At 42.8% G+C, this 26,354-nt stretch overlaps 1 protein-coding gene across 2 annotated transcripts; it reads right to left on the minus strand.

Annotated features, from left to right (window-relative positions):
- Nucleotides 1-25,039, minus strand: si:ch211-243j20.2 (uridine-cytidine kinase-like 1). 2 transcript variants are annotated; one of them, XM_068342961.1, is made up of 15 exons: nt 24,938-25,039; nt 22,636-22,868; nt 17,187-17,293; nt 16,143-16,313; nt 14,136-14,207; nt 8,623-8,812; nt 8,391-8,452; nt 6,424-6,440; nt 4,575-4,673; nt 4,222-4,315; nt 4,003-4,065; nt 3,518-3,640; nt 3,177-3,284; nt 2,903-3,059; nt 1-1,899 (listed from the first exon to the last, which is right to left on the minus strand). In XM_068342961.1, exons 1-15 carry the CDS (start codon nt 25,024-25,026, stop codon nt 1,823-1,825), a joined length of 1,662 nt encoding a protein of 553 aa, XP_068199062.1. In that variant the 5' UTR covers nt 25,027-25,039; the 3' UTR covers nt 1-1,822. The 2 variants fall into 2 exon arrangements, with proteins under 2 accessions (XP_068199062.1, XP_068199063.1); XM_068342962.1 differs by having other exon boundaries at nt 2,799-3,059.
- Between the last annotated feature and the right edge of the window lie 1,315 nt (nt 25,040-26,354).

Genomic DNA, 26,354 nt, shown 5'->3' on the forward strand with positions numbered 1-26,354 from the left:
ATTTATTTTTATTCTGTACAAATGAACTGGAAATTACAAATGCAAATCTGAGACAACAGCTCTTCCGCAAAAAAGGATGCCTTGCTGACAGATGTAACCGGAACAATGAAAAACGGTCTGCGCTTTATTAAAATGAATATATACGTAACACTGTGTAGGGAAAAAAATGTAATCATTGCAGTCAAGTAAGTTGTCATACAGTACTGATAGAGTCAGATGCTGACTTTTTCAAGTTATTGAAGTTGTAATGTCTTGACACATCCATGTGTGGCTTTCACAAAGTTGTCTTGGCAGCTTCCTACAAAAGCAGGGGTCATGAATGAAACTGCTGAGGAGCTGAAACGGATTCAGTCACTAGTGATGAGAGCTGAACCTTGTAAAACATTGCAGTGAAGGGAAATTCTTTCAAACACTTCTGAACACTTTCGTTTTAGTGGAAAACTCGATGAAGTTGAGCACAGACACGAAGGAGAATTCCTGACGATGAATGCAGTGACAATGATACTCGTACAATGCAGATACCCTGACAAAAGAAAGGACAGCACCATCTCCACATTTCTTTAAAGGGGAGTCTAGAGGCTGTTTGCTAATAGCACTGCAATAAAGCTGGCCTAGAAAATCAACTGGTCAGTGAAAGTTTCCATACACCACATATAGAAAAATAATAAAACATTACATTGGTTATGTAATTTGGTAATTTAATGGCAGTCGTGTAAAAACATGTAGATTCCCTGCTAATAACACAATAAATAAAACAAAAATCATCACAACTTTGTTTCTGCTCATTCAGAAACTCAAGAACAATCAACACATACAGGAAATACTACTGGACTGCACACAAGTACTGATGTGTTTTAAATTGTGCTAACATCAAAACTCACCTGGTAGCATTTGGTCTCCTAGTCTATCACACTACTGCAGATTTCTGATTTTGGCAGTTCAAAGGTCAGGCATTGCTAGTAGGTATCAACTGAAGGCCGTAAACAATTTCACACCAGTGACTTCTTCACATCTGACAAATGATGTAATAATATAAAAGCTCTATTTTTAGCTAAACTAGCAGCTAAAGGAAAGTCAAATATGGTTTGATGATTGAAAAAGATGCTGAAAACTTCATCAGTCAGTTGTTCAAGTAAGAACAGTACTTTTAACTTTCTGTCATACTTCTAAAACATGGAACCTTAAAACCAAAAAGGAAACAGATCACACTGCTAATGGGCCACAGTGTACAGTATTACTGCACCACTAACTCAAATATAATACCACTATTATACAGAGTAAGGGCCTCAGTTGGTTTGCATGCAGACAGTAAAATTACAACCAAGTATCCAGCAGGGAACGGGTTGAATAAAAATGAAGCACACTTTAAATCAATGCCGGCTGATCCACAACACCTAGTTAATAAAGGCAAAGATACAAACTGTGCAAAATCCTGAAGACTTTTCCAGTAAACTGAATTCAAACATATCAAGGTTAACTTATTTACACTTCACCGGTAACATTATTCACGTCATAAAAATTTTTCACAGAATAAGCAGCACACCGTTTGAGATTGCAGAGGAATAGGTGGAACTGAGAAGCCCACAGACATCCTGTAAAACGCTGCAGACCTGTGCTGTGAAAGTGAAGGCAGAATGGACTGCCAGACAACTGACCCAACAGTAAACTGCGTTTACAGGAAGCTGCGAATGTAGCATCACATCCATCATCAGGATGATGATGATGATGATGGAGACTGGTACAGCGACGGATGAAAAAGACTTGTGCTGATCCTTTCAGTCCTTCTGCAACAAGCGTCCACGTCTCTGAGGGGGGTCTCTCTTCAGAAGTCCATCCCTTCATCGCTCTCACACCAGTCTGAAGGGGCGTCGGTGCCAAAGTAACGGTCACCAAAATTACCTTTGGAAACAAACATAAGATGAGAAATGAATGAGAAAAGGAACAGAGGACTATAACATCCAGCAACACCCCTGAATTCAAAATTTTACCCTGACATCCACATTTTTGTGCCTCTGGCTTCCTGAAAATGTTGCTTTTTGTTTTGTGATTTTATCTCATCAGGTTTCAGAGATGTGTGCCTAAAATGGTATGAGTGAAAATTTGACTCTGACCTAGTTTTTCAAGGTCAAAGTTGTGATCTAATTTTCATCCCCTTGCCTCCCTGAATATAACGCCTCTTGTTTTATCTTTCCATCTTATCCGGTTCCTGAGATACGTGCAAAATTTTTTACAAAAGTTGAAATTTGACCTTGACCCTAGTTTTCTCAAGGTCAAGGTGATGTCGTTTTATTTACCTTTGCTGTAATGTGTAGTAATGTGCTTTTTGTTTCAACTTGTTTCAGCACACTGATAATTACAATTCATCACCGCTTCACAGGATGTAATACATACAACAAAAATGCATAGTCATGTGACCGAGGCAAGCATCTTGACAAACGTCCAGAGTGACTCATAGATGTGAAGGAGAAAATCCCATGATTTAAAACATAACATCGTTCAGAATCAGATCAGAATAAAACAGAAGTAATGTGAGTTCTGTATTCTTTCTGTGTGGCCTGGTAACGGTCCACCATCCAGGGTTTGGGGACCACTGATCTACGAGGCTGATAGCAGGAATAATGCCTTCATGAGCTGTCGTCATCACATTTGACCAGAAAGGCAGCAGCAGAGTGATTTTAGTGTCTGTTTATCTTGGAGCAGCTTGACTGAATATTGACAAAGGTTTAAGATCATTATGATTTCTGTGGCAGGATGTGGAATAACTGAGTCACTGGGTTGTTACGTCACTGTAAACTCACTGAGTTCATCTGAGTCCAGTTTGTTAGGCCAGATCATTTATTCCTCCCACTTTGTTTGATGAAGTTCTGCTTCATTCTGACAGAAGCTGTGTGAAGCTGCTCACCGATGCCGGGGATTATGTGGAACTGGTCATTGACTTCCTTGTCCACAGCGGTGGTGATGATGCGGACCTTAGGGAAGGCATAGGCCACGGAGTGGACGCCCATTTCTGCCATTAGCAAAGACAGCAGGAAGATCTTATCTTCTGGTACATCATGGTCCTTCAGGGGAGAACAAGAGAAGAGAGTTTAGTGGTTGAATAAATCTTCCTTAAATTCAAGTCAAAGATACATACGAAGTTATCCAGTGTGGTTTTTTTAACAGCTGAGCAGACATACCAGCAGCACTCTGACGGCCATGAGAGCAGCAGCTCCGGTGGACACGGTGCTGTCCATCAGGATGACGTAGTCCTCACTGATCTCTTTGGGCAGACGAAGGTAGTGGAGCTAAAGGAGAGAGGCGCCCCATTAAACCTGAGAGGGTGTTCTCACGGTCTTTGCCCGTGTCATGAATTACTCTGAGAAACATCAAAATATACAACTACTGGTACATATATTAACTACATTTTGTTTTGTTTTATACTAAACTGAAGAAAGAAAAAGTAAAACCAGTACATTAATGTTGAAGGCTGAACGCCACAGACCTGACAAAACGCAGGATGCGTTCAAAACTCACACACCTCTGGTTCTCCCGTGTCGTGATTCGTCTGGATGAGGATCTTTCCCAGTCGGATGTCCTTACAAACGGCCATCAGAGCCTGCTCCATGGTCTCCCCTGCTCTCAGGATGGAAACACCCGTGATCTGCAGGGACACACCAGGAAATGAACGCTCTGCTCATATTTACAGGTATATTTATCCCCATTAATTCATAAGCTGTCACTTGATTTTAATTTGTTAACCTGCAGAACAATCCAAAGTGTTTTTAATGTTTTCACAGCTGAACAACCGGTTGTCTCTTTATACGTCACAAAATCACAGAAAGTTGAGTTGGCACCTCAATTGGTGATTGGAATCACCAGTTGAGGTAATAATGTGGGTTCTGTATTCTTTCTGTGCGGCCCGAACCAACTGACCCACGGACCGCTACCGGTCCACAGACCGGGGGTTGGAGACCATTGCCCTAAATAAAAAGAAAACAAATGGAAGAGCATCAGCAGACTCACTCTTTTACCGCTCAGCCTCTTGCCGTTGTAGACACTCCCCTGTGGGGTCTCCACGGACACTGACTGGAGGGGGACAAAAGGAGCATAAATACATTCACATTGATTTTGTCCACCCAGTTCTGTGACCTCTGACAATAATATGTCCATCATCTGGGTTTTACATCACTGAGCTTACATAATGACTCAGATTCATTCACTGTAACACAGAATAAATCTCACCTTGAGAGGGAGGAAGGAGAGAGCATGCTCTATCAGGAGCCTCATTAATCTCTTGGAGTAGAAGATAAACTCATCTCTGTTAGTCTCCTTGTTCCTACAGAAAGTCAAAGGAGGTCAGGAGCAACGAGGATCAAAACGACTGTCTCGTGTGTGTGTGTGTGTGTGTGTGTGTGTATATATATATATATATATATATACACACACACACAAGTAAAACTATGTGCACACTGTTCTTCAGTGTCTTCTGGGGATTCACAATTATGTATTTAAATGACGGTCATTAAACTAAACTGTCATGCTTCAAGCTATTTTAAGACATTTCTGGCGAAATGCGTGTGAGCATGCATTCTGACCTGATGATGGTGTGCATGCCGCGGACCTGGGGGGTGCTCTCCAACACACTGAGGGTTTTGGGTAAAGGCTGGCCCTGGTGAGCCGAGGCCAGGGCCGATCTGGGAAAGTCAGACATAGAAAAACAGAGTGATGATGTCCACACTGGAACCATCACAGATGATCCCCCAATATGCAGCAGCAGCAGACTGGGACTCCCCTCCAAATAATCAGACACTATCCTGTGGGTCAAATCATCATTTAATTCTTCTCTCCTTTCAGTTTTGAACTTAGAATTAAACTTTTAAGTTTCTGTAACCCAACACTATAAATACTTTGCTCTTATGAGGCCTTGTCATCTGTGGGGGTGGGACGTCTGCTGCCGGAGCATCTAGACAATAATGAAAACCCCCCGGACCCCACAGGCTAAAGGCTAGAATCAACACCAGATGTGAGGCATTTACTAATAAAAGCGATCGGACTACGTTAAGTGTGCAGAACCATCATCATCAATGAACCACTTCCTCCTCCTCCTGTTATTTACTTCTACAAAGCTGGTAAATGAAGGGGAGGAAGATGGATGTGTAAACTGAATATGTTTTCTAGGTTTGGGGCCCTGGACTGACGTGTGACAGTTAACTCCAGGACAGGGCGGTTTGCTAAAGTTAGCATGTTGTTATTGCCAGGACAGCATCTTGGAAGGGATGAAGAGCGTGCCAACACATTAAGCTGATAAAAGCAAAACAAAGAGTGTAATTCTGATAATAAGCTATATTAAAGCGTGGTAATGTGTTTGCTGCATGCGCTCTCTACCCTTGAAGTCAAACATGCTTTTGCTCTAATATTTTCTGCAAACAGTTTTAAAGCAACATCAGCAAAAAGAATGAATAAGCATGAACAAACGTGTTCAGTTTATTCAATTAACTGAACAGCCTCTGTTGTTAAGTCAAAAAAGGTGAAAGTGCATCGACGCTACAAAACAGTGCTTCAACACTGAAAGCAGACGCAGAAGGGGAGCCTCACATATCCCAGCGGAGCTTCCTCTGAAGAAGGAGACATGCAGTCATTTGTTGAGATTACGTAATGCAAGGTGGAGGCAAAGAAAGGGGCAGAAGAAATACAATTCAGACAAGAGGAGAGAAAAAGAAAGGAGAGAAAACAGGAAGGAACAGCGTTAGAGCAGAGGAACGGCTCCACCACCTCCCTGATCTCTAACATTTACATCTGAGCAGAAAGCAAAGCAGAGAGCTTCTTCAAACGTGTCGTGTGACTCTTTGCAAAGCATCAGCACCTTTTCTAAAGGTCCCAAAAAATACATTTCTCCCAAACACACAGCAGTTATTCAGACATCTGTTTGCAGCTTCACTGAGTGTTGAATGATGCAATGAGTTCATCTCTGGCTGCAGCTTCAACAGCTCCCGTTTGTAAGAAGGCAGGCGGTAACTAGAAGAACTAAATATCTCTCCTGTTCTCCAGGTTGGTGTGATTACGTGGACATGTCCTACAAAACGTGACACATATTATTTAACCAAAAGCAGTACTGGATCATTACCACAGCCAATTCGGGACAAGAACAACCAGAACATAATTATGGGATGCATCATCATCTCATTGAACTGGAAAAGCTATTGTCAGGCAATAAAAAATGGCTTGAGTCTCCACCTGACAAATGTAAGCTGAGCTCTTTTTCAGTCTGGATCAACACCTGAGCAACATCTCACTCCTAAGCTAGTTGGTAAGTTGTTTTGTGATGGACGGTTAGCAAACAGATCGGTCCATGGTTCGTTCATTGCTTCACTTAATTTGAAAGAAGGAACCAAAAAGAATGAGACAGGGGAGAAAATGGTGCAATAAAAACAGGAACATCCATACCTCACGGTGATCTCACGCTGGAATGGTTGCACAGCATTCACGCCAGGCAAGGAAGGTCAATGCATGTACACACACGAGTGCAAACAGTGAGATACATGAGGAAAAAACGACACGGGGTAAGACAAAAACCACAAAAGAGCCAAACATTTTAAGCAAAATTAATGTTTGTTCAAATCTGGCATTAAAATGTGAGGTGCTTTGTAAAGTCAGCATGCTAACATGTTCACAATGACCAGTTAGCATGATAATGTTTAACAAGTGTAATGCTGACATCTCAGTGTGTTGTGTTAGCATGCTAACGTTCAGAAATTTGCACCACACAATACCCTAACCATACTGAATATGTGAGCAGGTTCAGGCTAATCCATGATAGACATGTTACTGGATGAAGGTTTAAGTCTGGGGATCACTACCTGAGAGCGTAACGCTAACCTGAGTGTGATCATCCACCTACTGGACGTGTCGTGAATGTGACAGATGTGTTGGATTAGTGGCACACACTGAATATGAAGGTGGAACAGAACGTAGAGCGGCTCAGGCCATAAAGCGGCTGGCAGGGCAGTGAGGTGAGGAAAGAGGGAGGACACCTGTCCTGAATTTATCTGTTAGCTAACCTCAGCGGTGTCGGGCTCACTGAACCAGAGAGGAAATAAGGACGCAGATCAGGGAGGCTCTACAGGCGGCTCTCTGATTGACTGAGAAATTAATCTACAGTTTGTTTTCATAGTCATTTTTATCTTTGTGAAGAATGACTGTAGTTCACTATGCCTGACTTCAGGCCATGAAGTTCAGAGGACAGGGAAAGTTGAACAGCTTCATCCATTCAAAATACAGCAGCCAAGACTTACCAGCATTTAGCTTCTGCGACCAGCAGAGGGCGCTACACACAGCACGAATAGAGAGACTAGGACTGAGGAGAGTTCATCTCAAGTGGTAAAATAACCAAAATTGATGATTTTAATTACTTGACAAGAGTAAAATTCAAACAAACTTATTAAATCCTTGAACCAGGACACTTAAACCTTTTTTTCTTAACTCAATTTGTTCTTCTCAGCCTCATAATGATTAGCAGGGACAATCAGAAGTTAAAGCGCTTCAGCAGGCGCTACCTCAGACATTTAAGTAGATTTGATTAATACAGTATAGAGAAACTTATCACCGTTGACATCATACTTATATGTCAAAATGTGACAAACACTAAACTATTTCTGTACATGTGTCCATCCATCCATTTTATTGTACAGATGAGATGACCATAAACAAACATTTCTTTGTAGTTTTTATGAATGGATTCTTTGTCACGTGTATATTTATTCTTCTTTAACATGTATCATGTAAACAAGACAAAAACTTGTGTCATGTGTTTGTTATCATTAAATGTTAAAAAACCGACTGGTTTTCTGTTGAGTTGCTTTAATAATAAATGCCCCTACATCATGAGAGCCAACACACAGAGCCTCTGTGACTCTCACACCCCCAGACAGGCACAACTGTCTTACTTCAGTTAGTTTTTTTAAAAACAGATTGTGAAATCTTCAGTTTTTAGGTTTCTGAAATATAAATAGAAGATCATGATGAAAGCACGATTATGTTTGTAGGAATTCACTGTCATCACCCTAAGGGGTTAAAAGAAGAGCTTCTGACTTGTTTCTTCTCTCATCCTCAAGGTGAAGCATCGTCACAACCAGGAAAGACGCTTTCTATTCAGCGTCTTAGGATAAAATCAGCTTTAGTCTTTTATGTAGTTAGAATGATCACGTGTTCAATAGAATGATCACGTGTTCAATATGAAGTCTGTTCGTTATGTAACGGAGGTTGTGTTTAAGGTTGTATTCAAGCAACAGGGACCTCATTAGCATATCATGCAGCAGCCACAAACTGAACAAAGAGTTATAATCCATTAACAAAGTCAAACATGTTAAGCTACATTCACTCTCACACAGAAACAGGAAGCTCTTTATCCTTACCTTCTCCAGCTGACTGTGAACATGCTGAACAATCAGGTCCAGCGCGACAAAGTTTTCTCCGCCTGTAAGCATAATGAGGAAACAAAGGATTTACTAGGAAAAACACATTTTCTTGTTCAGTCTTGACATTGAATTTTAATCATCGTCTTGGAATTTACAAAAAAGTAGTCTCATCCAGTGTAAACGGCTCAGATCAATGCAGCATCAGCACCGACGGGGGACGCCCACTGACCTCTGGGCACCACGATGTCAGCCGCCTGCACCGTGGGCTCGATGTACTGCTCAAACGCTGGCTTCACAAACTTATTGTATTGCTTGATGATGCCTGTGATGTCTCTCCCACGCTGTGAAACGTCCCTCTTCAGCCTCCGTATCAGGCGGATGTCGGAATCTGTGTCCACAAACACCTTCATGTCCAGGAGCTGGCAGAGAAGAGGGCCAAGGCAGAAGTCATTCTATGGAGTCAAGTTTAATCTGCTCTAAATCGGAGAGGTTGTGTTTCCTGAATGTCAATAGATATTTACAGCAGCGCTATATTTATGAAAAGATATTCAGGGATGAACTCTAAATGTTTGTAAGTGTCAGGTTCAGAATTTGAATATAATATTAATACAGGTAGTCCTCAACTTACAAACATTTGACTTACAAACATTCGCAGATACGGACAAACCTGTGCCACCATATCCGACTATTGTCCTGAAGTTCCCCTTTCTGCCACAACCCCCATGGCGGCAGCATCACTGCATTCACACAGCTTCAACACTCGTCTCCCCCTCTTATTGTTTTGTTGATGTCTCTGTGAGCAGCTCAGAATGTCAGGCTTCGTACCTTGGACAGTTTACTGTTCATCATGAATGGTAAAGCAAAGGCCAGTGAAGATAAGGGTAGAGGTGACCATCTCTCTGATGACAACTCTGACTCTGACCAACAAGAACTCCTTCGATCAATCAACTTTTATTTATATAGCACTTAATCATGGCAGCAGACATTTCAAAGCAGAAAAACCCAACTGAACCCTCCAGAGGAAGCGTAAGCAACAGTGGCGGGAAAAACTCCCTCGTTGAGGAGGAAACTCCGGGCAGGACCCAGACTCTTTTGGACAGCAATCTGCCTTGACCGGTTGGGTGGAAAGAAATAAAAGGAAGATAAGGACAGGGTCAGAGAAAGAGAGACAGAGTGTCAGGTAGGCCAGAGAGAGTCAGTGTCTTCATGGTTAGAGTTACATGATTTGATGCAGGCGCTGAATCGGGGACGAGAAATCAGGCTGCGTTCACCGACTCCTGGGTTGTTACCTTCAGGACATGCTCCCCATCATGTAGTTTGGAAATTCAAGGCACAATTACAGCTCCCTCCTCCTTCATGCTACAGTGCTGCACAGCGAATCATTAAACAGCTGATTCTGACTGTTGTTGTTGGATGTGCTTAAAAACTGGAGGAGAGTTCCTTGAAGTGTTTTCTTCTTCTTCTTCTTCTCAAAGATTAAATTCCAGCTCCAAAAACATGCGCTTCAGGTTAATTGACCAGTCCCAAATTGACCGTAGGAGTGAGTGTGTGCTTGAGTGTTTGCCTGCGTCTATGTGGCTCCGCGGTGCACTGGCGTCGTGCCCGGAGTATCCCCCACCTTACGCCCTAAGCCAGCTGGGATAGGCTCCAGCTCTCCGCAAATGCGGATGAAGCGGTTGTGAAGAATGAATGGATGATATTACGAATGATTCTGACAAACCTTTCATCAAGTACAATTTAAGTTTGGTCTCTTAATGATTATTAACATTTCAGATGATGATCACTGAAACTGCGTGACCAAGATCCATACACGTTTCACGACTTTGTTGCTCCAAAGCACACTGAAAGTCAAAGGAAAAGCGTTTTGGGTCACTTCCCAGATTTGACGTTTTTACAGCTGAGCTGTCATGTTCAGGTCAGGTCATATTAAAGAGTCTAAAGAGCAAAAGGAAGAGACATCAGTTATCACCCTCACACAAAGAGTGAGTCAGCCGTTGATCGGTCCGGTAAGCTCCATTAAACCGAAGCTCAACTCAGCAAAACCGAAAGAAAAATCAATGAGCCAGGACCACAATGGAGGTGGAACAACAAAGAGGCAACCACCTCAAGTACAGAAGGAACTATTGACTGGTGAAGTAGAAGTAGAGCATGTGATTTAGACGAAGATGACAGTCGGGGTATGGGTATAACTCAGACGCACAACAAGCCCGAAGATTCTGTATGCGATAATTCTGAAATGCTCACCAACCAAGAAACGTGGAGTTGCTGTCGAAGCACAGCTGTCGGTGTAGGAGTGAAGGAGGGGACGGTCAGCGGATCTGAGGCGGAACATCACAGCTATAAAATATTACATGACACAGGTCCGACTTAAGAAAAGATGATAATCTTTTAAGGTATGGTGTAAAACATGGTCACATGACATGTCTTGAACGAATGAGTAGCGTTGTTGCATCATAGATTCATATTTACTAAAGGATAGTTGTTTAGGGTGTGTTAGGAGCAACAATGACGCCGAGAACTCAATTAGAAAAACAAAATTAACACAGATCACCAAACGTCAACAATAAAAAATCTTTTGAAACATAAACCTTATTTCTACAGACTTAAGTAAATGTACTGATGATTGAATGTCATTATAAATGATTGATAAATGAAACATTTCATCATGATAAATATGTTAACTTTTGTGTCCGTCCCTTCTTTGTCATTAATGTTAAACGAAGCTGTTCCGTCTACTCATGTTAGCAAGACCATCTTTTTTGGCTAATCCACTTAACCTGCCTCACAGAGCACTATAAAGTCAGATGATTTTCACACAGGAGTACCACTGTTATCATTTGTGTGGCAGAGGAGAGCACTCCTTCAACATGCCCTCCCAACCATATATAGAAAGAAACTTAATCTTTGTTATTTGGGAATTAACATGTGTAGTCTTTATGTACAGCTGTGCACTGGTGTCACACCTGAAGTGGGTCCTGCCTCACGCTCCCAATCCTCTGGGACAGGCTCCATCGACCCCGTGATTCGCGACAGCGGAAGAAGTGGGCATTGAAATGAATGAAAGAACATAATAAATCCGTTTTGTTTCCTTCTAGCAGAGCATGAGTGTATTTCACTGTCCTGATCCATGACTGCTCTGGTGCTCCTACCAAGGGCGTGGCACGGCCACGCTTCAACCAGACACAGAGAGTGAGGTAGAGGAGGCAGGCCCAAAGTAGCCCAAGATGAAGACAAAATTGCATAAAAACATCCCCAAAATGGACAAAAATCGGCCCTGAAGCGTAAACAGACTGACATTCTTCACTATTCAAACTCGTCACAAGACCACCTGCTGTTAGCCAGCTAGCCTCTGCCCAACCTGAACCTGGTACCACCTTGCTGGTGGCTCCTAAATTGCTGAGGAGAGAGCAGCTTGCCCTGCCCAGATGCTGACACCCACCAACAGACAAAGGAAGACAGGATCTGACCCATATTGTCAGTCAGAGGACACATTCCTCGTGGCGGATCAAGGTACGGTTTGGTCTACAAGAAAACGTACGACTGAGTTGTGCTTCAGGACACCACCACTAGTTGGTGGATGGTTACATCAGCTGACACTGCAACTCGTTCTCGTTGGTGGAGTAAAGACATAGCTTGCGTGTTCCTGTGACTTTTGTGTTTCTGTCATTCCTCTTTAAAGTTTATATAACTAATATATAATAATTAATCTATTGATAAAACTATGTTGTTTTTTCATAATGTAGGGGGTTTGCAGCTTTTTTCTGGGACGGATTAAAATTCTTTTAGTTATTTTAAATGGGAAAATATTGTTTGACTTACAGCTCAGTCACAGAACAGATCTTGAGGTACTACTCTTAATATTTTCTACAAGTCCAATGCATTATGGGAATTGTAGAACCAAATGGTTTTGGAGCTTGAACTATATGACGGTCTATGAGGATACATTTACTACTGTTGTATTAATTATGAACTCTTTTTTAATCTCTTTAGCTTCTTGTGAGGTGGGAGAGCAACAATAATGCGGATCTTTAAACATGCAGGGGAAAAACAAGCACATTTATTGCACTGGTTCTTAACTGCTATGAATCCAATTTTGCTGTGAGTACCTGAATGCAACACTGTCTGCGATCCAACACATGAAGAAAAACCCCATTTAGGTATTACCACTGTTATAAAATATGTGATTGATGGCAAAGGCAAGGATCTTGTATTCTTTCCTTTTTGTATGTACCATCATATACAGTAATACAATCCTGCATCATGTATGACTGTATGTACATCCCAGTTTCTCCACCCAGCCTCCATTAGCACGTCAGATTTCGGGCTATAACTGTCAATTATAATGCAGGAAACAAACACAATAAATCACAGGAGACTGTTGAGTGAATCAGAGGGTAACCCACCACCCAGCTGCGTCTCAGGGGAGACACATGCCTTATCATCACAGTCCAGCACACATGCACACGTCACAAAGGGATGCAGAGAACAATGCACAGCCGCGTCGGGCCGGTCTGCTACAGCATTCCTCCCCTTTAATTCAAATGGATTTTCTCTGAACCTCAACAGCTTCACTAGATAGACTACAGAATTAATTGTGCTGCTCATAAACCAGCGCTCCTCTTCATTGCACAGACACGTGGGTAGAAAAATGAGCTTCATATAGTGTGTGAAATCTGTTTTCACTCCAACATACCGTACTTTTTACCCCCACATTTTTAATGTACAGATAAATGGACATTGATTTTTAAGTTACATAATTAAAGTAATATGAAAATTTAAAGATGAATGCCTGAAAGTAATAAAATATCAGCGTGATAATATGAAAGAACTGACTTATATTTAATGGAAGGACTACTACTATAAAATGCTCACCACACAGATTTATTAGCAGTTAACCAGTTTAACCAGTTAACCAGTTTAATGTTCATACTCATCAGATTTAGTCAAGATTGAACTAAAGGTAATGAAAAATGTCTGACTTGTTAACCGCCTGCTGATCATTCACTGCTTACTGAATGCCGTTATGGGGTCAAGTGGGGTCAGTATGCTAGTCTTTGTTTGGTAGAGATAAAGGGATGGAACCCTGGTTTCATCACGGTGAAACCCCCCAGGCCAAGGAAAAGCCTGTGGACGGTGCACACGTCTACTGCTGACAGACGACATATACGCTCTAATACGCACCTTTCTGATTAATGGGGCATTTGATTAGGTAAAAATGTCAGTCATGTGTGATTTAAATATCACAAGCGAGGAAACAGTAGCACAGAAATAATAATTTCTGGGATTCTCTGGATTCTCTGGATTCTCTGGACAGGGGGCGGCAGTGGCTCAGTGGTAAAGCGGGCGGTAGAGCGGGTCGTCCTATGATTTAAGATCGGCGGTTCGATTCCCGCTCCCGCCCCCCCAAAAATACCCGGAGGTGAGCTAACAGTGGGAGGTGTCAGCTCATCTCCGGAGCACTGCCGAGGCACCCTTGAGCAAGGTGCCGTCCCCTTTACAAATTGCTCATTTGAGGCGCACCAAGAAGGAGCTGCCTGCCACTCTACCCCCCCTGCATGCCTACAGGCCCCTTTGTGTGTGTGTGTGATACAGGGGCCTGTACTCACATATATGCATGCGTTTGTAATCAGTAGCTAGAGTGTGCTTTCTTAATTTCCCTTCGGGGATCAAACCAGTATATAAAATTAAAAAAAAAAAAAAAAAAAATTATTATTCTCCATCTTCATCAGAACATATTCTTACCTTCAGCAGCTCCTTGTTGGCAAAGGCAAGGATTCCCTCAAAGATGACCACATTGGCCCCATACACAGTTTTCTGTACAAAGGAGCAAATAATTGGATAAATTCATATTAAAACAAAGCTCACACTGGTTCTGTATGTTGCAGGTGTTTATGGTCACTGCTGTGGATCATTCTTCCTGTGTGTACCAGCTGTGAAGGTTGCTTCCTGACTTGAGTGCTGACCCAAGAGGCCCGGATTTAAAGCCTAGTTTCAGGCTAAAGTTCACCTTAAGCTTGTCATTAGCTGTAATCAGCCTACCAATGGGCAACAGCAAACACAAATTACGCCTAAACTATACTACTTAAAATATAGGTATGCATAATACACATCAGAACAAAACATTTAGTGCAGATGTTGCCAGCGTTGCAGCTACAGAATATCATCAGTCTATGTTCTCTCAGAGGGTATATCAACTGATTGTGATCCTTACATATTATTGGTACACACACACACACACACACACACACACACACACACACACACACACACACACACACACACACACACACACGTTTCAAAAAAGATATACAAACCATGAGTAGAAAAATAACAATTTCCTCAAGGGGATAAATAAAGTGCGTTTCTTCTTCTTCTTAATAAATAACATAAAATTTAAAGACCAGTCATAGCCGCAAGAAATCCTGTAGTCACGTTAATACACAAAGACATTCATCATCATCACATGTTATTGATCATTATCTGATAAATCCGATCAAATCCTTTACCAGCAGGCAGATGGAGCGTGTGACAAAGATTAATCACCGTCTCAATCAAAGACGAATCGGTGCTGAGTATGTCCCCATCCCATTACAGTCCTCTGACCAGCTCCACGCTGAAGTCAGTGGACTGGATACACTGGTATTGATTTAGAGAAAGAGAGGCAGAGAGTCAGAGAGAAGAAACTAATCCAGGGAGACAGCGAGCGCCCACGGGAGGTTGTGTGTGAAAAGAAGAGCGTGAAACAGAAGTAGTCTTTATAGATATGTTCATTTCCCTGTTCTTCACAGATGTGATTCAGTGGATTTTAAGAATGGATAAGAGTGATGGAGAACGCTCTCTAGTTTAACTATAGAAGAAGGACCAGCTGTGCTCCTTTCACTGAACTGGCACACATAGCCTGAAGCTAGCTGGTCATCCAGTTCGCGGACCCTTGGGCCTGAGGTTTAATTACATTCAGCCAAGTACATAAAATGATTTCAGAGTCACGAGTCATGATCAGCCATCTCCCGTGTGGTGTGGCTTCTTTCAGCCATGAAATTACATCGCAAAGACGTCGAGGAGTTGTCTGCTTCACAGCCAGATTGATTTTTCACAATGCTTTTAGACGGGGATTTGTGCCCTTTGCTTATGCTAATGTCACATACACTAAATCCTTAACAATTAGCAAATTAGCAGCCGTTTCAATTGGCATCAGCTCAAATGAAAAACAACTTCCCTCGAGAGAGTTCAACGATATTTAACCACAACAGTAATGTTGTCCAGTCAACTATATAAAAAGGAGTTTACTGCTTTCATTTTGGTGTTCATTAATTCTCCTGAAAAACTGCAGCACATGAGAAACGTGTCGCTAAGTCGACACTAAATGATCCCCTCCAGACGTGTGCGAGAGTTATGATAATACTCCGCTTTGAATCCCAACAAAAGGTTCAGTACCTCATTGAAAATCCTTGAAATGACTTAAACCTCATGAGATGAATACTCGAACATGACTGGCTTCCGGTGTCACAAACCTTACTCATACATGACTTCAATGAAACAGACTGAAAACAAAGTTAGTGTTTTATAGGATGCTTCCATAATAGATGGAAATTCCTACATGCTGATTCACGCTGACTGGCTTAAACCGGGCCTCCATCGTTGATCCAACAGTTTGCAAACCACACCTTCAAAATTCCTGCCTCCAAGACAACTAACCTAGCGAACAGCAGAGAGATTCGTCACACAGTCTGACCAATGAGAGGCTCTTACCCATTCTTTGCGTCTGCTGTGAGACGTGTAGTCGTACACCGGAACTTTGATGCTTTTCCCTTTCTTCAGCTTTCTGAGGACGTTGATAAGCAGCTCAAAATCGAAGGCATCTGGGTGGTCGAAGTTATACTCGTTCCTGGCTGCGAGTTCATGCTGTTCTTTATTTAACACCTAGAAAAGAACCACATCAGCATGAAGGAGGAAACAAGTCTCGCCTTAACCATTCAGGGTTAAAGGTACTGACAGTTCATCTGATGGCAGCATGGATTATGAAAGCCTATACTGACGTGTAGAGATGCAGAAAATCATTGTGTGATCATGGTGGGCTCTGCTAGTGACGCAAGATATAGATTGAACAGGAAATGACAGCTTACACAGGAACACACTTTAAATGGATTGAATGATATCAAATGATCCTGAAACGTTTCAGACTCATTCTCATACGGAAAGTTTAGATAACAAATTGAGTGTCTGAGATAACTTCAGAGCCACTCCCTGTGTGGAATATGTGATTGGGTGTTATGTCTTATGATGCTGCACAAGACTTTCTGCTGCTCGGTACAAGAAGAGGTTCCACTCCACAGACGGGTTAGAAAACAGAACAGTTCATCCCTAAAGAATGAACCTCTCCACTTCCATTACTCATGAGTATTCATTCAACACAACAAAAAGACATGTAGACATAATGGGATGTGTAGTTGTCTGAAAAAAGTAAATATAAAGACCATCAACCTCTCAGAGGAGAGGGAAGAGTAGTGTAATTGATAGTACTTTTTAATCGCTCATCAGTCAGGAGCTCTTATTTACGCTGCAATCAGCAAAGATTCGATTTTCCATCAGCTGAATATTTATTTACATTCACAGGGTATTGTTTTAATATCAAAAACTAATTATTTTAATGGAACACTGGTCTTAAATAATGGGTAAGTAATTTGAAATATTACCTAGCAGATATGCAGAACTGTAAACAGCTGAAATACGACTAAATCAAAGCTTATTTACATTTGAGATGACATGTTGGGTGTTGTGATGTGGGTTTTGTACCTTGTAGAAGGAGTCCATGGAGAGGAGGACCACCCAGGGAACATCCAGTGCTTCAATGATCTTATTGGCCACTGTGGTTTTCCCAGAGGCACTTCCTCCACACAGCCCTTCAGGAGGCAGATGCCACATGATGAAAACTTACACACAATAAACTCCAAAACACTAAAACACACATTAATTATGTTTAAGGCAAACAGACATTTTTTAATAGTGATGACTTGAGGTCTGTCTAAAATGTGACTCAGATGAATTACTGCAAACTGGAAAACTGACTTATGTGATAACTCCACAGCAGAAGAGATGTGATGTAAAGATGTGATGTAAATATGTGTGCAGTTATCCGTATTGGTGTCCGAACTCAGACCAAAACAAGAACCAATGCAGTCAGAGACTGCAGCATCCCACGACACCCCTGGATTCAAAATTTTACCATAACCTACTTGCATAGGTCAAAGATGAAAGGTAGTGCTGTGAGTCTGTTGGTTGTGTGTCTGTTGGTTGTGAGTCTGTAGGGTGTGTGTCCGTTGGTTGTGTGTCTGTTGGGTGTGTGTCTGTAGTGTGTGTGTCTGTAGGGTGTGTGTCTGTAGGGTGTGTGTCCGCTGGCTGTGTGTCCGTTGGGTGTGTGTCCGTTGGGTGTGTGTCCGTTGGTTGTGAGTCTGTAGGGTGTGAGTCTGTAGGGTGTGTCTGTAGGGTGTGAGTCTGTAGGGTGTTGTCCGTCGGTTGCGTGTCTGTAAGGTGTGAGTCTGTAGGGTGTGAGTCTGTAGGGTGTGAGTCTGTAGGGTGTGTGTCTGTAGGGTGTGTGTCTGTTGGTTGTGTGTCTGTTGGTTGTGTGTCTGTTGGGTGTGTGTCTGTAGGGTGGGTGTCTGTAGGGTGTGTGTTTGCTGGTTGTGTGTCTGTTGGTTGTGTGTCTGTTGATTGTGAGTCCGTTGGGTGTGTGTCTGTTGGATGTGTGTCTGTAGGGTGTGTGTCTGTTGGGTATTGTCTGTTGGACGTGTGTCTGTAGGGTGTGTGTCTGTTGGGTGTGTGTCTGTTGGTTGTGTGTCTGTTGGTTGTGTGTCTGTTGGTTGTGTGTCTGTTGGTTGTGTGTCTGTTGGTTGTGTGTCTGTTGGTTGTGTGTCTGTTGGTTGTGTGTCTGTTGGTTGTGTGTCTGTTGGATGTGTACGCATGAACACAAATGTGGAATAAATTAGTGGTAAAAGTGTTGGAATGGACTTTTATTTTCCCAGATAAGACTTTTCAGAGTCCAAACCGCTGACTGGGAGTCTGTTAACACACTACTGTGCACCAACTTTGTGTGTGTGATCACACCCACAGCCTCCGATCGGCAAATTTGTGTATTCAACAGATTATTTGCTGTTAATATAGAGTCAGCACATAAGCTAAAGGTCTTTGGAGCTCCTTGTTCCAGCTGATAAAACCACTTCTTCCATTAGTGATAAAACTAGAGTGACTTCCCTTTTCATCCCTCCTCTTGTTTATTCACTCATTATTCCATCTTTTATTGTTATTTCTACTTTATATCCCCAAAGACTCTCTTTTAGGCCTCACATCTCAAATTGTATCCTCAGTAACACTTTCTCTAAAGGTTGTGTTTACGGTACAGTACATCTGAGGGGGTTGGGGGCACGCGCTGAAATTAATTCAACCCTAACTTTTGTTAGCTGTTTTTCCCAGCTGTGAAAAATGATCTAAAATGCTGTGATCTTTGACTTGTGAGACCTGTGATATTTTGTTCAGATAGCCCACGGGTTTTGGGAGGAACATCCAGTAGGTGATACAACATGTGAGCGAAATGAGAACAAAACTCTACAGTGTGTGTGAGTGATGTTCTGTCTAGAAATGCTTTGCCCATCCAAAAAACGCTCATCGCTCAGACATCTTTTGAAGCCCATGTTTGCACAAGTATTGTACAAACGTCTGATCAGTAGCGTTCAAAACAACCCAAACGGTCTCTTTTCCCGTTCCAGTGCTGCCTGCTCTTTCTGATGGATCCCACTCTGATCCAGACCTGGAACAAACCCTCCTCCTGACGGTTCAAGGCCCGTGTGACAGTGGTGTGAACATTAACTCCCCGGTACACTGAGCAAACACAGCGTCCTGAACTCTGGTGTGGAGAGTTCCTACCCACTGACAGAAATCACAAACCACAGAAACGAGCTGAGACCAAACGCATCTTTTTCCCTACGGTTAGGCCTATCGTCCACACGACAAAACCAAAAATCCCTATCTCAAAAAATTAGCATATTTCATCTGACCAATAAAAAAAAAAGTGTTTTTAATACAAAAAAAGCCAACCTTCAAATAATTATGTTCATTTATGCACTCAATACTTTTTCAGGAATCCTTCAACAGAAATGACTGCTTCAATGCGGCGTGGCATGGAGGCAATCAGCCTGTGGCACTGCTGAGAAGTTATGGAGGCCCAGGATGCTGTGAAAGCAGCCTTAAGCTCATCCACAGTGTTGGGTCTGGTGTCTCTCAGCTTCCTCTTCACAATATTCCACAGATTCTCTGTGGGGTTCAGGTCAGGAGAGTTGGCAGGCCAATTGAGCACAGTAATACCATGGTCAGTAAACCATTTACCAGTGGTTTTGGCACTGTGAGCAGGTGCCAGGTCGTGCTGAAAAGTGAAATCTTCATATCCATAAAGCTTTTCAGCAGATGGAAGCATGAGGTGCTCCAAAATCTATCAGGGGATAGCTAGCTATCAGGATAGTATGTTTCCTGATACCTAGCTATCAGGAAACACACTGACCAACACCAGCAGCTGACATGCCCCCCCCCCAGACCATCACTGACTGTGGGTACTTGACACTGGACTTCAGACATTTGGCATTTCCTTCTCCCCAGTCTTCTTCCAGACTCTGGCACCCTGATTTCCGAATGACATGCAAAATTTGCTTTCATCTGAAAAAAGTATTTTGGACACTGAGCGACAGTCCAGTGCTGCTTCTCTGTAGCCCAGGTCAGGCGCTTCTGCCACTGTTTCTGGTTCAAGTGGCTTGACCTGGGGCTTGCTGCACCTGTAGCCCATTTCCTGCACACGCCTGTGCACGGTGGCTGTGGATGTTTCGACTCCAGACTCAGTCCAATGCCTCCGCAGGTACCCCAAGGTCTGGAATCGGCCCTTCTCCACGATCTTTCTCAGGGTCCGGTCACCTCTTCTGGTTGTGCAGCGTTTTCTGCCACACTTTTTCCTTCCACAGACTTCCCACTGAGGTGCCGTGATACAGAACTTTGGGAACAGACTATTCGCTCAGAAATTTCTTTGTCTTACCCTCTTGCTTGAGGGTCAATGATGGCCTTCTGGACAGCAGTCAGGTCAGCAGTCTTACCCAGGGGTGGACAGTAACGGAGTAAATTTACTTAAGTACTGTACCTAAGTACAGATTCTGAGGATTTTTACTTTACTCAAAATACTAGAATTTTTTCATACTTATTACTCTTACTCGAATACATTTCCGAGGCAAAGATTTTTCCTCTTACTCGAGTTAATTTCTGAGAAGGCTCATGAATACGCCTTACTTTTACGTTTGCCTGTTGCCCCCCCCCCTCCCTAAAATGCAATTGGCCACACGCAGTGTTCGTCAAAGAAGGAAACCTATCACAGTACACGTTCTTAACTGGGATTTACGTAAAAGCGGAAATACGTCATCCCCTACCCAATCAGCTCAAAACTAGACGGCGGTGGCGATGGAAGAAGAAGTCTCCATTGAATCTGATGAACATGATGAGCCGGAGTTTTATGAGGCGGAGGAAGAAAACCCATGGGCTCATCTTAAAGATATGTTCGAGTTTGTAGAAGTGAAAAAGGACAACGGAGACTCAGACAAGAAAAAGTACATTTTCAAATACTTATTGTGTTTACCGAAGAAAAACTGAGAAAAGTCACACCTAGAGACCTCTGGTCACTTCATTTTACAGAACTACAGACTGACAGAGACTGGGGGACACAGGGCCACAGAGACACACAGACTGGGGGGCAGGGGGAGACACACAGATTGGGGGGGAGACAGACAGACAGACAGACAGACAGACAGACAGACAGACAGACAGACAGACAGGTGGGGGGAGACAGTCTGGGGGAGACAAATATTGTGGTACTGGGATATGTCCTTCCTGTAAACATTGAGTTGCTGAAAGCAGAGATTTAGTTTGTTGTAAAGCAGTGGTTCTCAACCAGTGGTCCACCAGGGTGTCCTTTAGGGGTTCCAGTTGGTCCCCAGTTAAACCAGTTGGTTGGGCCTGTATGGCTCCATTTGGTCTTGTGTGTGTATGGAAGGGGGGAATTGTTTAATAAAATGTGAAAAATTAGTTCAACGCACTTACGCAGTTATGTGTGGACGGTGATTATTTCGAAAACAATGTCGTGTGGACACAAATTTTTTTTCTAACTGGAGGGAAAAAAAGATGCGTTTTTAAGAACACCAGGCTACATGTGGACATGGGGTGAGACAGTCATCGTTCAGCCACTTGTTAACAGCTCGTCCTTAGAACTTAACTACTTGTACTTTACATCCATAACTCCACAGGACAGCTGTTACAATATCAGAGAGAAGAGTGTGTCTATGGGGGGGTGAATGACCTCCTTAACACACCACAGATGTGCTCTGCATAGAACACATCATCAGCTCCCTTTCTGTCTCTGCAGACTGTTTGCTGTCCTTCACGCTCGGCCCAGTTCCCGTGTTTACACATCCTGGTCATCTGTGATCACGCAAACCGCAGCACAGGTGTGAAGCTGTAAGCAGTCACTGTGGTCACTGACAACAACTTAAGTTAATGTCCTCCTCCTGCGCGTCTTCCCTCTCACACCTGTCTGATGTGTTTAATTGCTTGCCTCACACAACGTCAAACACACACACCAGTGCACACACAGTCCCTCTGTTTCAGCTCATTTGACTGTTTCTGTGACACGTCCAGAGGCGGATGTTTACCGTAACGATGTAAAACAGCTCCAGTGAAGGCAAAGCATCACAACCACTGATGATTACATTTTCATCATTCATTTTCTGAATAGCTGATCTACTTTTGCAGTTCACGGGGGTTGCTGGAGCATATCTTGGCTGACTTATGGGCATGAGGTGGGGAGATGCTCTGGACATGATGCTAGTATATCAAGGAACCACACAAAAGATGAACAACCACTCACGCACACACTCACACCTATGGACTATCTGGGACAAACCGATCCAAGTCAAGTGAGTGTTTTCGGAGGTGGGAGGAAACCGGAGAATCCGAAGAGAACCCACACAGACACGGGGAGAACATATAAACTCCACACAGGAAGGACTCAAACACAGACGCTTCTTGCTGTGAGACGACAGTACTACCCACTGCGCCACTGTGCTGCCCACATAAATGTTTTCTACACAAAAATGAGGGTAAAATCTCTTTGTTAAATAAACAGTAGCAGTACAGACATGGACGACGGGTCTTGAACTCTCACCGATGACGAAGGCCTCTTTGAAGGTGGTTCCAGTCACGTTGTACCAAGGTGGCCTTCCGGCAGTGTAGATGGTCCGCTTGCTTGTTCTCAGCAGTGGGGGTTCGGTCTTAGATTGGCTTGTGGTCCTTTTTGGTGGGGATAAAGATGGCGTCAAAGGACACCGGGGCACCAGGTGTGTGAGGCCATCCAGGGAATCATCTCCACTCCCCGTAGAGTTACTACGAGGACAGCACCTGACAAGATCAGGGCAGATTACGTCAACTCTATTCTACAGGTTTAGCTCACAGTCTCTGAAACTGAGATATATATTATTTTTTCTATCCATTATTTGCCATCAGAAATGCCTTGTCAGATCATAATTGGCCCCATGCTGCTGCTCCAACACAAGCAAGTGATTCTATAGTACCTGCAGGTTCCACACTGTTAACTACAGGAGCGGTCTCACAGTCAAAGGGCTACGATTGACTAAAAGACCTGAAGAACATCAGCGAGGCCCCTAACATTTTAAATAATAGCCCAAATGTGATCATTTGAAGCGTTCACCTTTAAATGTGTGGACCTGCTGATACTATGCTGTCCTGCAGAGAGATGAGAGAGTCTGGGACCTCTAGGATCTCCCTCTGAACTTTCTCTCCACAGTGATTTCTCTGTTGTCGATGTGTTTGAGGGGGAGGAAGGAAGAACTTGCCAATGCTCCCCAGGAAATCACATCAATGGCCAGGAGACAGCATGGCATGAGGTGGGGCCAGCATTCATGTGAGTAAGGCTGTCATCATTTGGCTACGTCACCATCTGCACTGTCTTTCACGAGTGTGCATGGAGAGAAAATGGCTTCAATAAAACATAAAAAAATGGCAAGTTAACTTCTCTTTCTTATTCAACGACATAAACATCTTAAATGTACAAATAATAATATTCTGTTGGCAGAATTAATTTTGTAGGTAAAAATAAAACTATAATAAAACTTTCTTCATCCCTTTAGTGTCCGGAACTGTAGGACTGAATCACAGAATGTAGAATGACACTTTTTGAGTGTCTACCTCTGCCAAAGAGAAATAAAATGCTCACCAGGATCTGCAATAATATGTAACGTGTTCCATCCTGGAACATGTACAATCCTACTGCGGTTTGTGTAAAACCTGTCCAGTAATTTTGAATTAATCCTGCTGACAAACAGACCAACAGGCAAGGGCAAAGACATAACCTTCTCGAAGAGATCAGTAATGAGTGTGATTGGTCCGTACTAGTTCTGTTGCTCATTGTCTGTTAGATGTTTACTTCACAGCCCTGTCTGCATGTCAAACTGACCTGAAAGAGGCATTGATGATAACAAAATCTGTTCCCATGTGTTTGTCAGTGACTGGCAATTAAAAACTACCAGACAAATGTAATGTACTGTATGTATAAGCTTGTTCTCAACAGATAACCCACCCCTTTAAAAACATGTGGCATTCTGTGTGAATGCCACAGGTGGGGCACCATGACCAGGACAGGGTCATTGGTGTGTTGAGGACGGGTCAGGTCACCACTCTGGTGAATAGCTGGAGTTGAACACTCACAAGTGTTATGTACTCAGGGGGACACTAGAAACCGTGAGCAAAGTGTGTATGAAGTTATTAGTGAACCATCCAGTAGATTTCATCAAACCTGCTCTTTTATTACATAACTGAAATATAGCTTTTGATGTACAAGATATATAAAAGGTGCTCGCATTAATTAACCAGCAGGTGTGATTGATTTGTTCTTTATCTTGCGTGGGCTGACCGGACAGGTAGGGAACCACACCACCGGATGTGTGTGTCCCTGACACACACCTGTCTCCCTCCTCATCCTCACTGCTACGTGTTTGTCCATTCAGCAGCACAGATCCCTCCTCACTGGGACCAGATTCACTCAGAGGACATTCAAGCAGGTTCGTTTAGGTTTGAGGCGGATTCTGTCGGATTCATCCCCACCTTTATAAACGATGAGCAGCACAAGGTGTGCTAAAGACAGACTCCGTCCTCCATCACGTCGACCGTTATGACTGAGTTCAGAGAGGAAGACACGCATGTTTCTGAAGTAAACAAACAGCTGCCAGTTGTTTCATGCTACAGCTTCAGCTACATTTTAAATGTAAACTATTTATCCTTCACTTTCGCTCACGGTGACCACAGCAACACCGCCCGGGTACCACCCGTTCGTTTAGCTAACGGCTAACTGACGTGAGCGGTTGTCCCTCCGTTGCTCTTCCACGTTGTTCTGACGGAGACGCGAACGTCAGAACCTCCATTTCATGACACTGTCGCCTCTAATCATTTACCTGTCGGGCCTGGGATTCGACCGGTCTGCGTCCGTTGCTCCATCCGTCTGCCGTTCGTCCGCCCGGCTGCCGCTCGTCACCGCGTCCATGTCTCCTCCGCGGTCGCGCGACACGGCGCGGAAACCAAACAGTGAGTGCGTCATGACGTCACCGGACGTTCTCTGATGCTGTGTTTAAAGTCGTCGGACAGCAGCCGCTTCAAACTAGTCGTTTGAAAACGACGTGAACTATGGCACGAAAAGTTACGGTTTATTAATTGTGGAAATTAAATAATCATAAATTCAGATCAGTGCATTTTCCACATCAAATATTTGTTTTTGTCATGGTGGTGAAGCCACCATTTGATTCATATTTTTCCCCAAATTACAGAATATTTTTTTCAGTCATGAGTGGACCCGTTATTTTATAAACTGATAAGCGAAGAAAACACAATGGACTTAAGTATTTATTAATATAATAAAATAAATCACAATAACAGTTTCTCTATGTTAATAAACAATATATTCATTACAGTCTACATTTTCAAATAGAAGGGTCGAGTCATTTCTGTGTGATTGAATGTTCTATGTTTTTGGATGCTCTTTGTATGTTCCCCGTATCCTGCCTGGGTTCTCTCTTCCCCGGCTTCCTCCCACCTCCAAAAACATGCAGTTTAGGTGAATTGATCACTCCGAAGAAGAGGATGCATGGATGGACGAATGGATGGATGGATGGATTTAACTGGAAATTTTAAATTAAAGCAGAGAGAGAACGTGAAATAAATGAAAGCCTATTACAAGTGACAAAATGTCCTTTAGTATCCTACGGGACGTGAAAGCAGCATTAGGGCGTGGAGTCATGAATGATGACTAGAACCTCAAACCCGCTCCACCCGCGAAATTCACTTTGTGACGGCATCCTTGACTGTAATAACACTGTTGTTCAACACAGCTACAGCTTTAACACGGAAATATTAAATGTAGTTGTTATAGCTGATGTTATAGTCGTTAATAATCATTCACAAAGCAATGAGAAACTCAACGCTCGACTGGTTTTCCACTATAAATGACCTGACTAATTATTTTGTTCTGCCACATTTACAACCACACGGTGGGATTAAGTGATTTTGTAACGTGTTAGTTTAATTCCTTTAAACAAGGGGACCTAGAGATATTGCATCTTATATTTAATGATTTTTTTCCTTCACAAGACTGCCTCACAATACAGTTTCTGACGATTTCAATATATTTTTAACCATGAAAGCGTTTGGGCCAGTTACTTAACTGAACATAAAGGAATATTTGATATATACAATTACTTTATACTTTTGGCATAAATTGTATTTTTACACCGGAATATTATTTAGTTTTGAAGACAAGTAAATGTGTACTTTTTGCATGCCTTTTAGTGATAAACTAAAGGTTTCATGTTGATGCGG

The sequence above is a fragment of the Antennarius striatus genome, chromosome 19 (assembly GCF_040054535.1).
Source record: "Antennarius striatus isolate MH-2024 chromosome 19, ASM4005453v1, whole genome shotgun sequence".
In the NCBI taxonomy this organism is placed as follows: Eukaryota; Metazoa; Chordata; class Actinopteri; order Lophiiformes; family Antennariidae; genus Antennarius; species Antennarius striatus.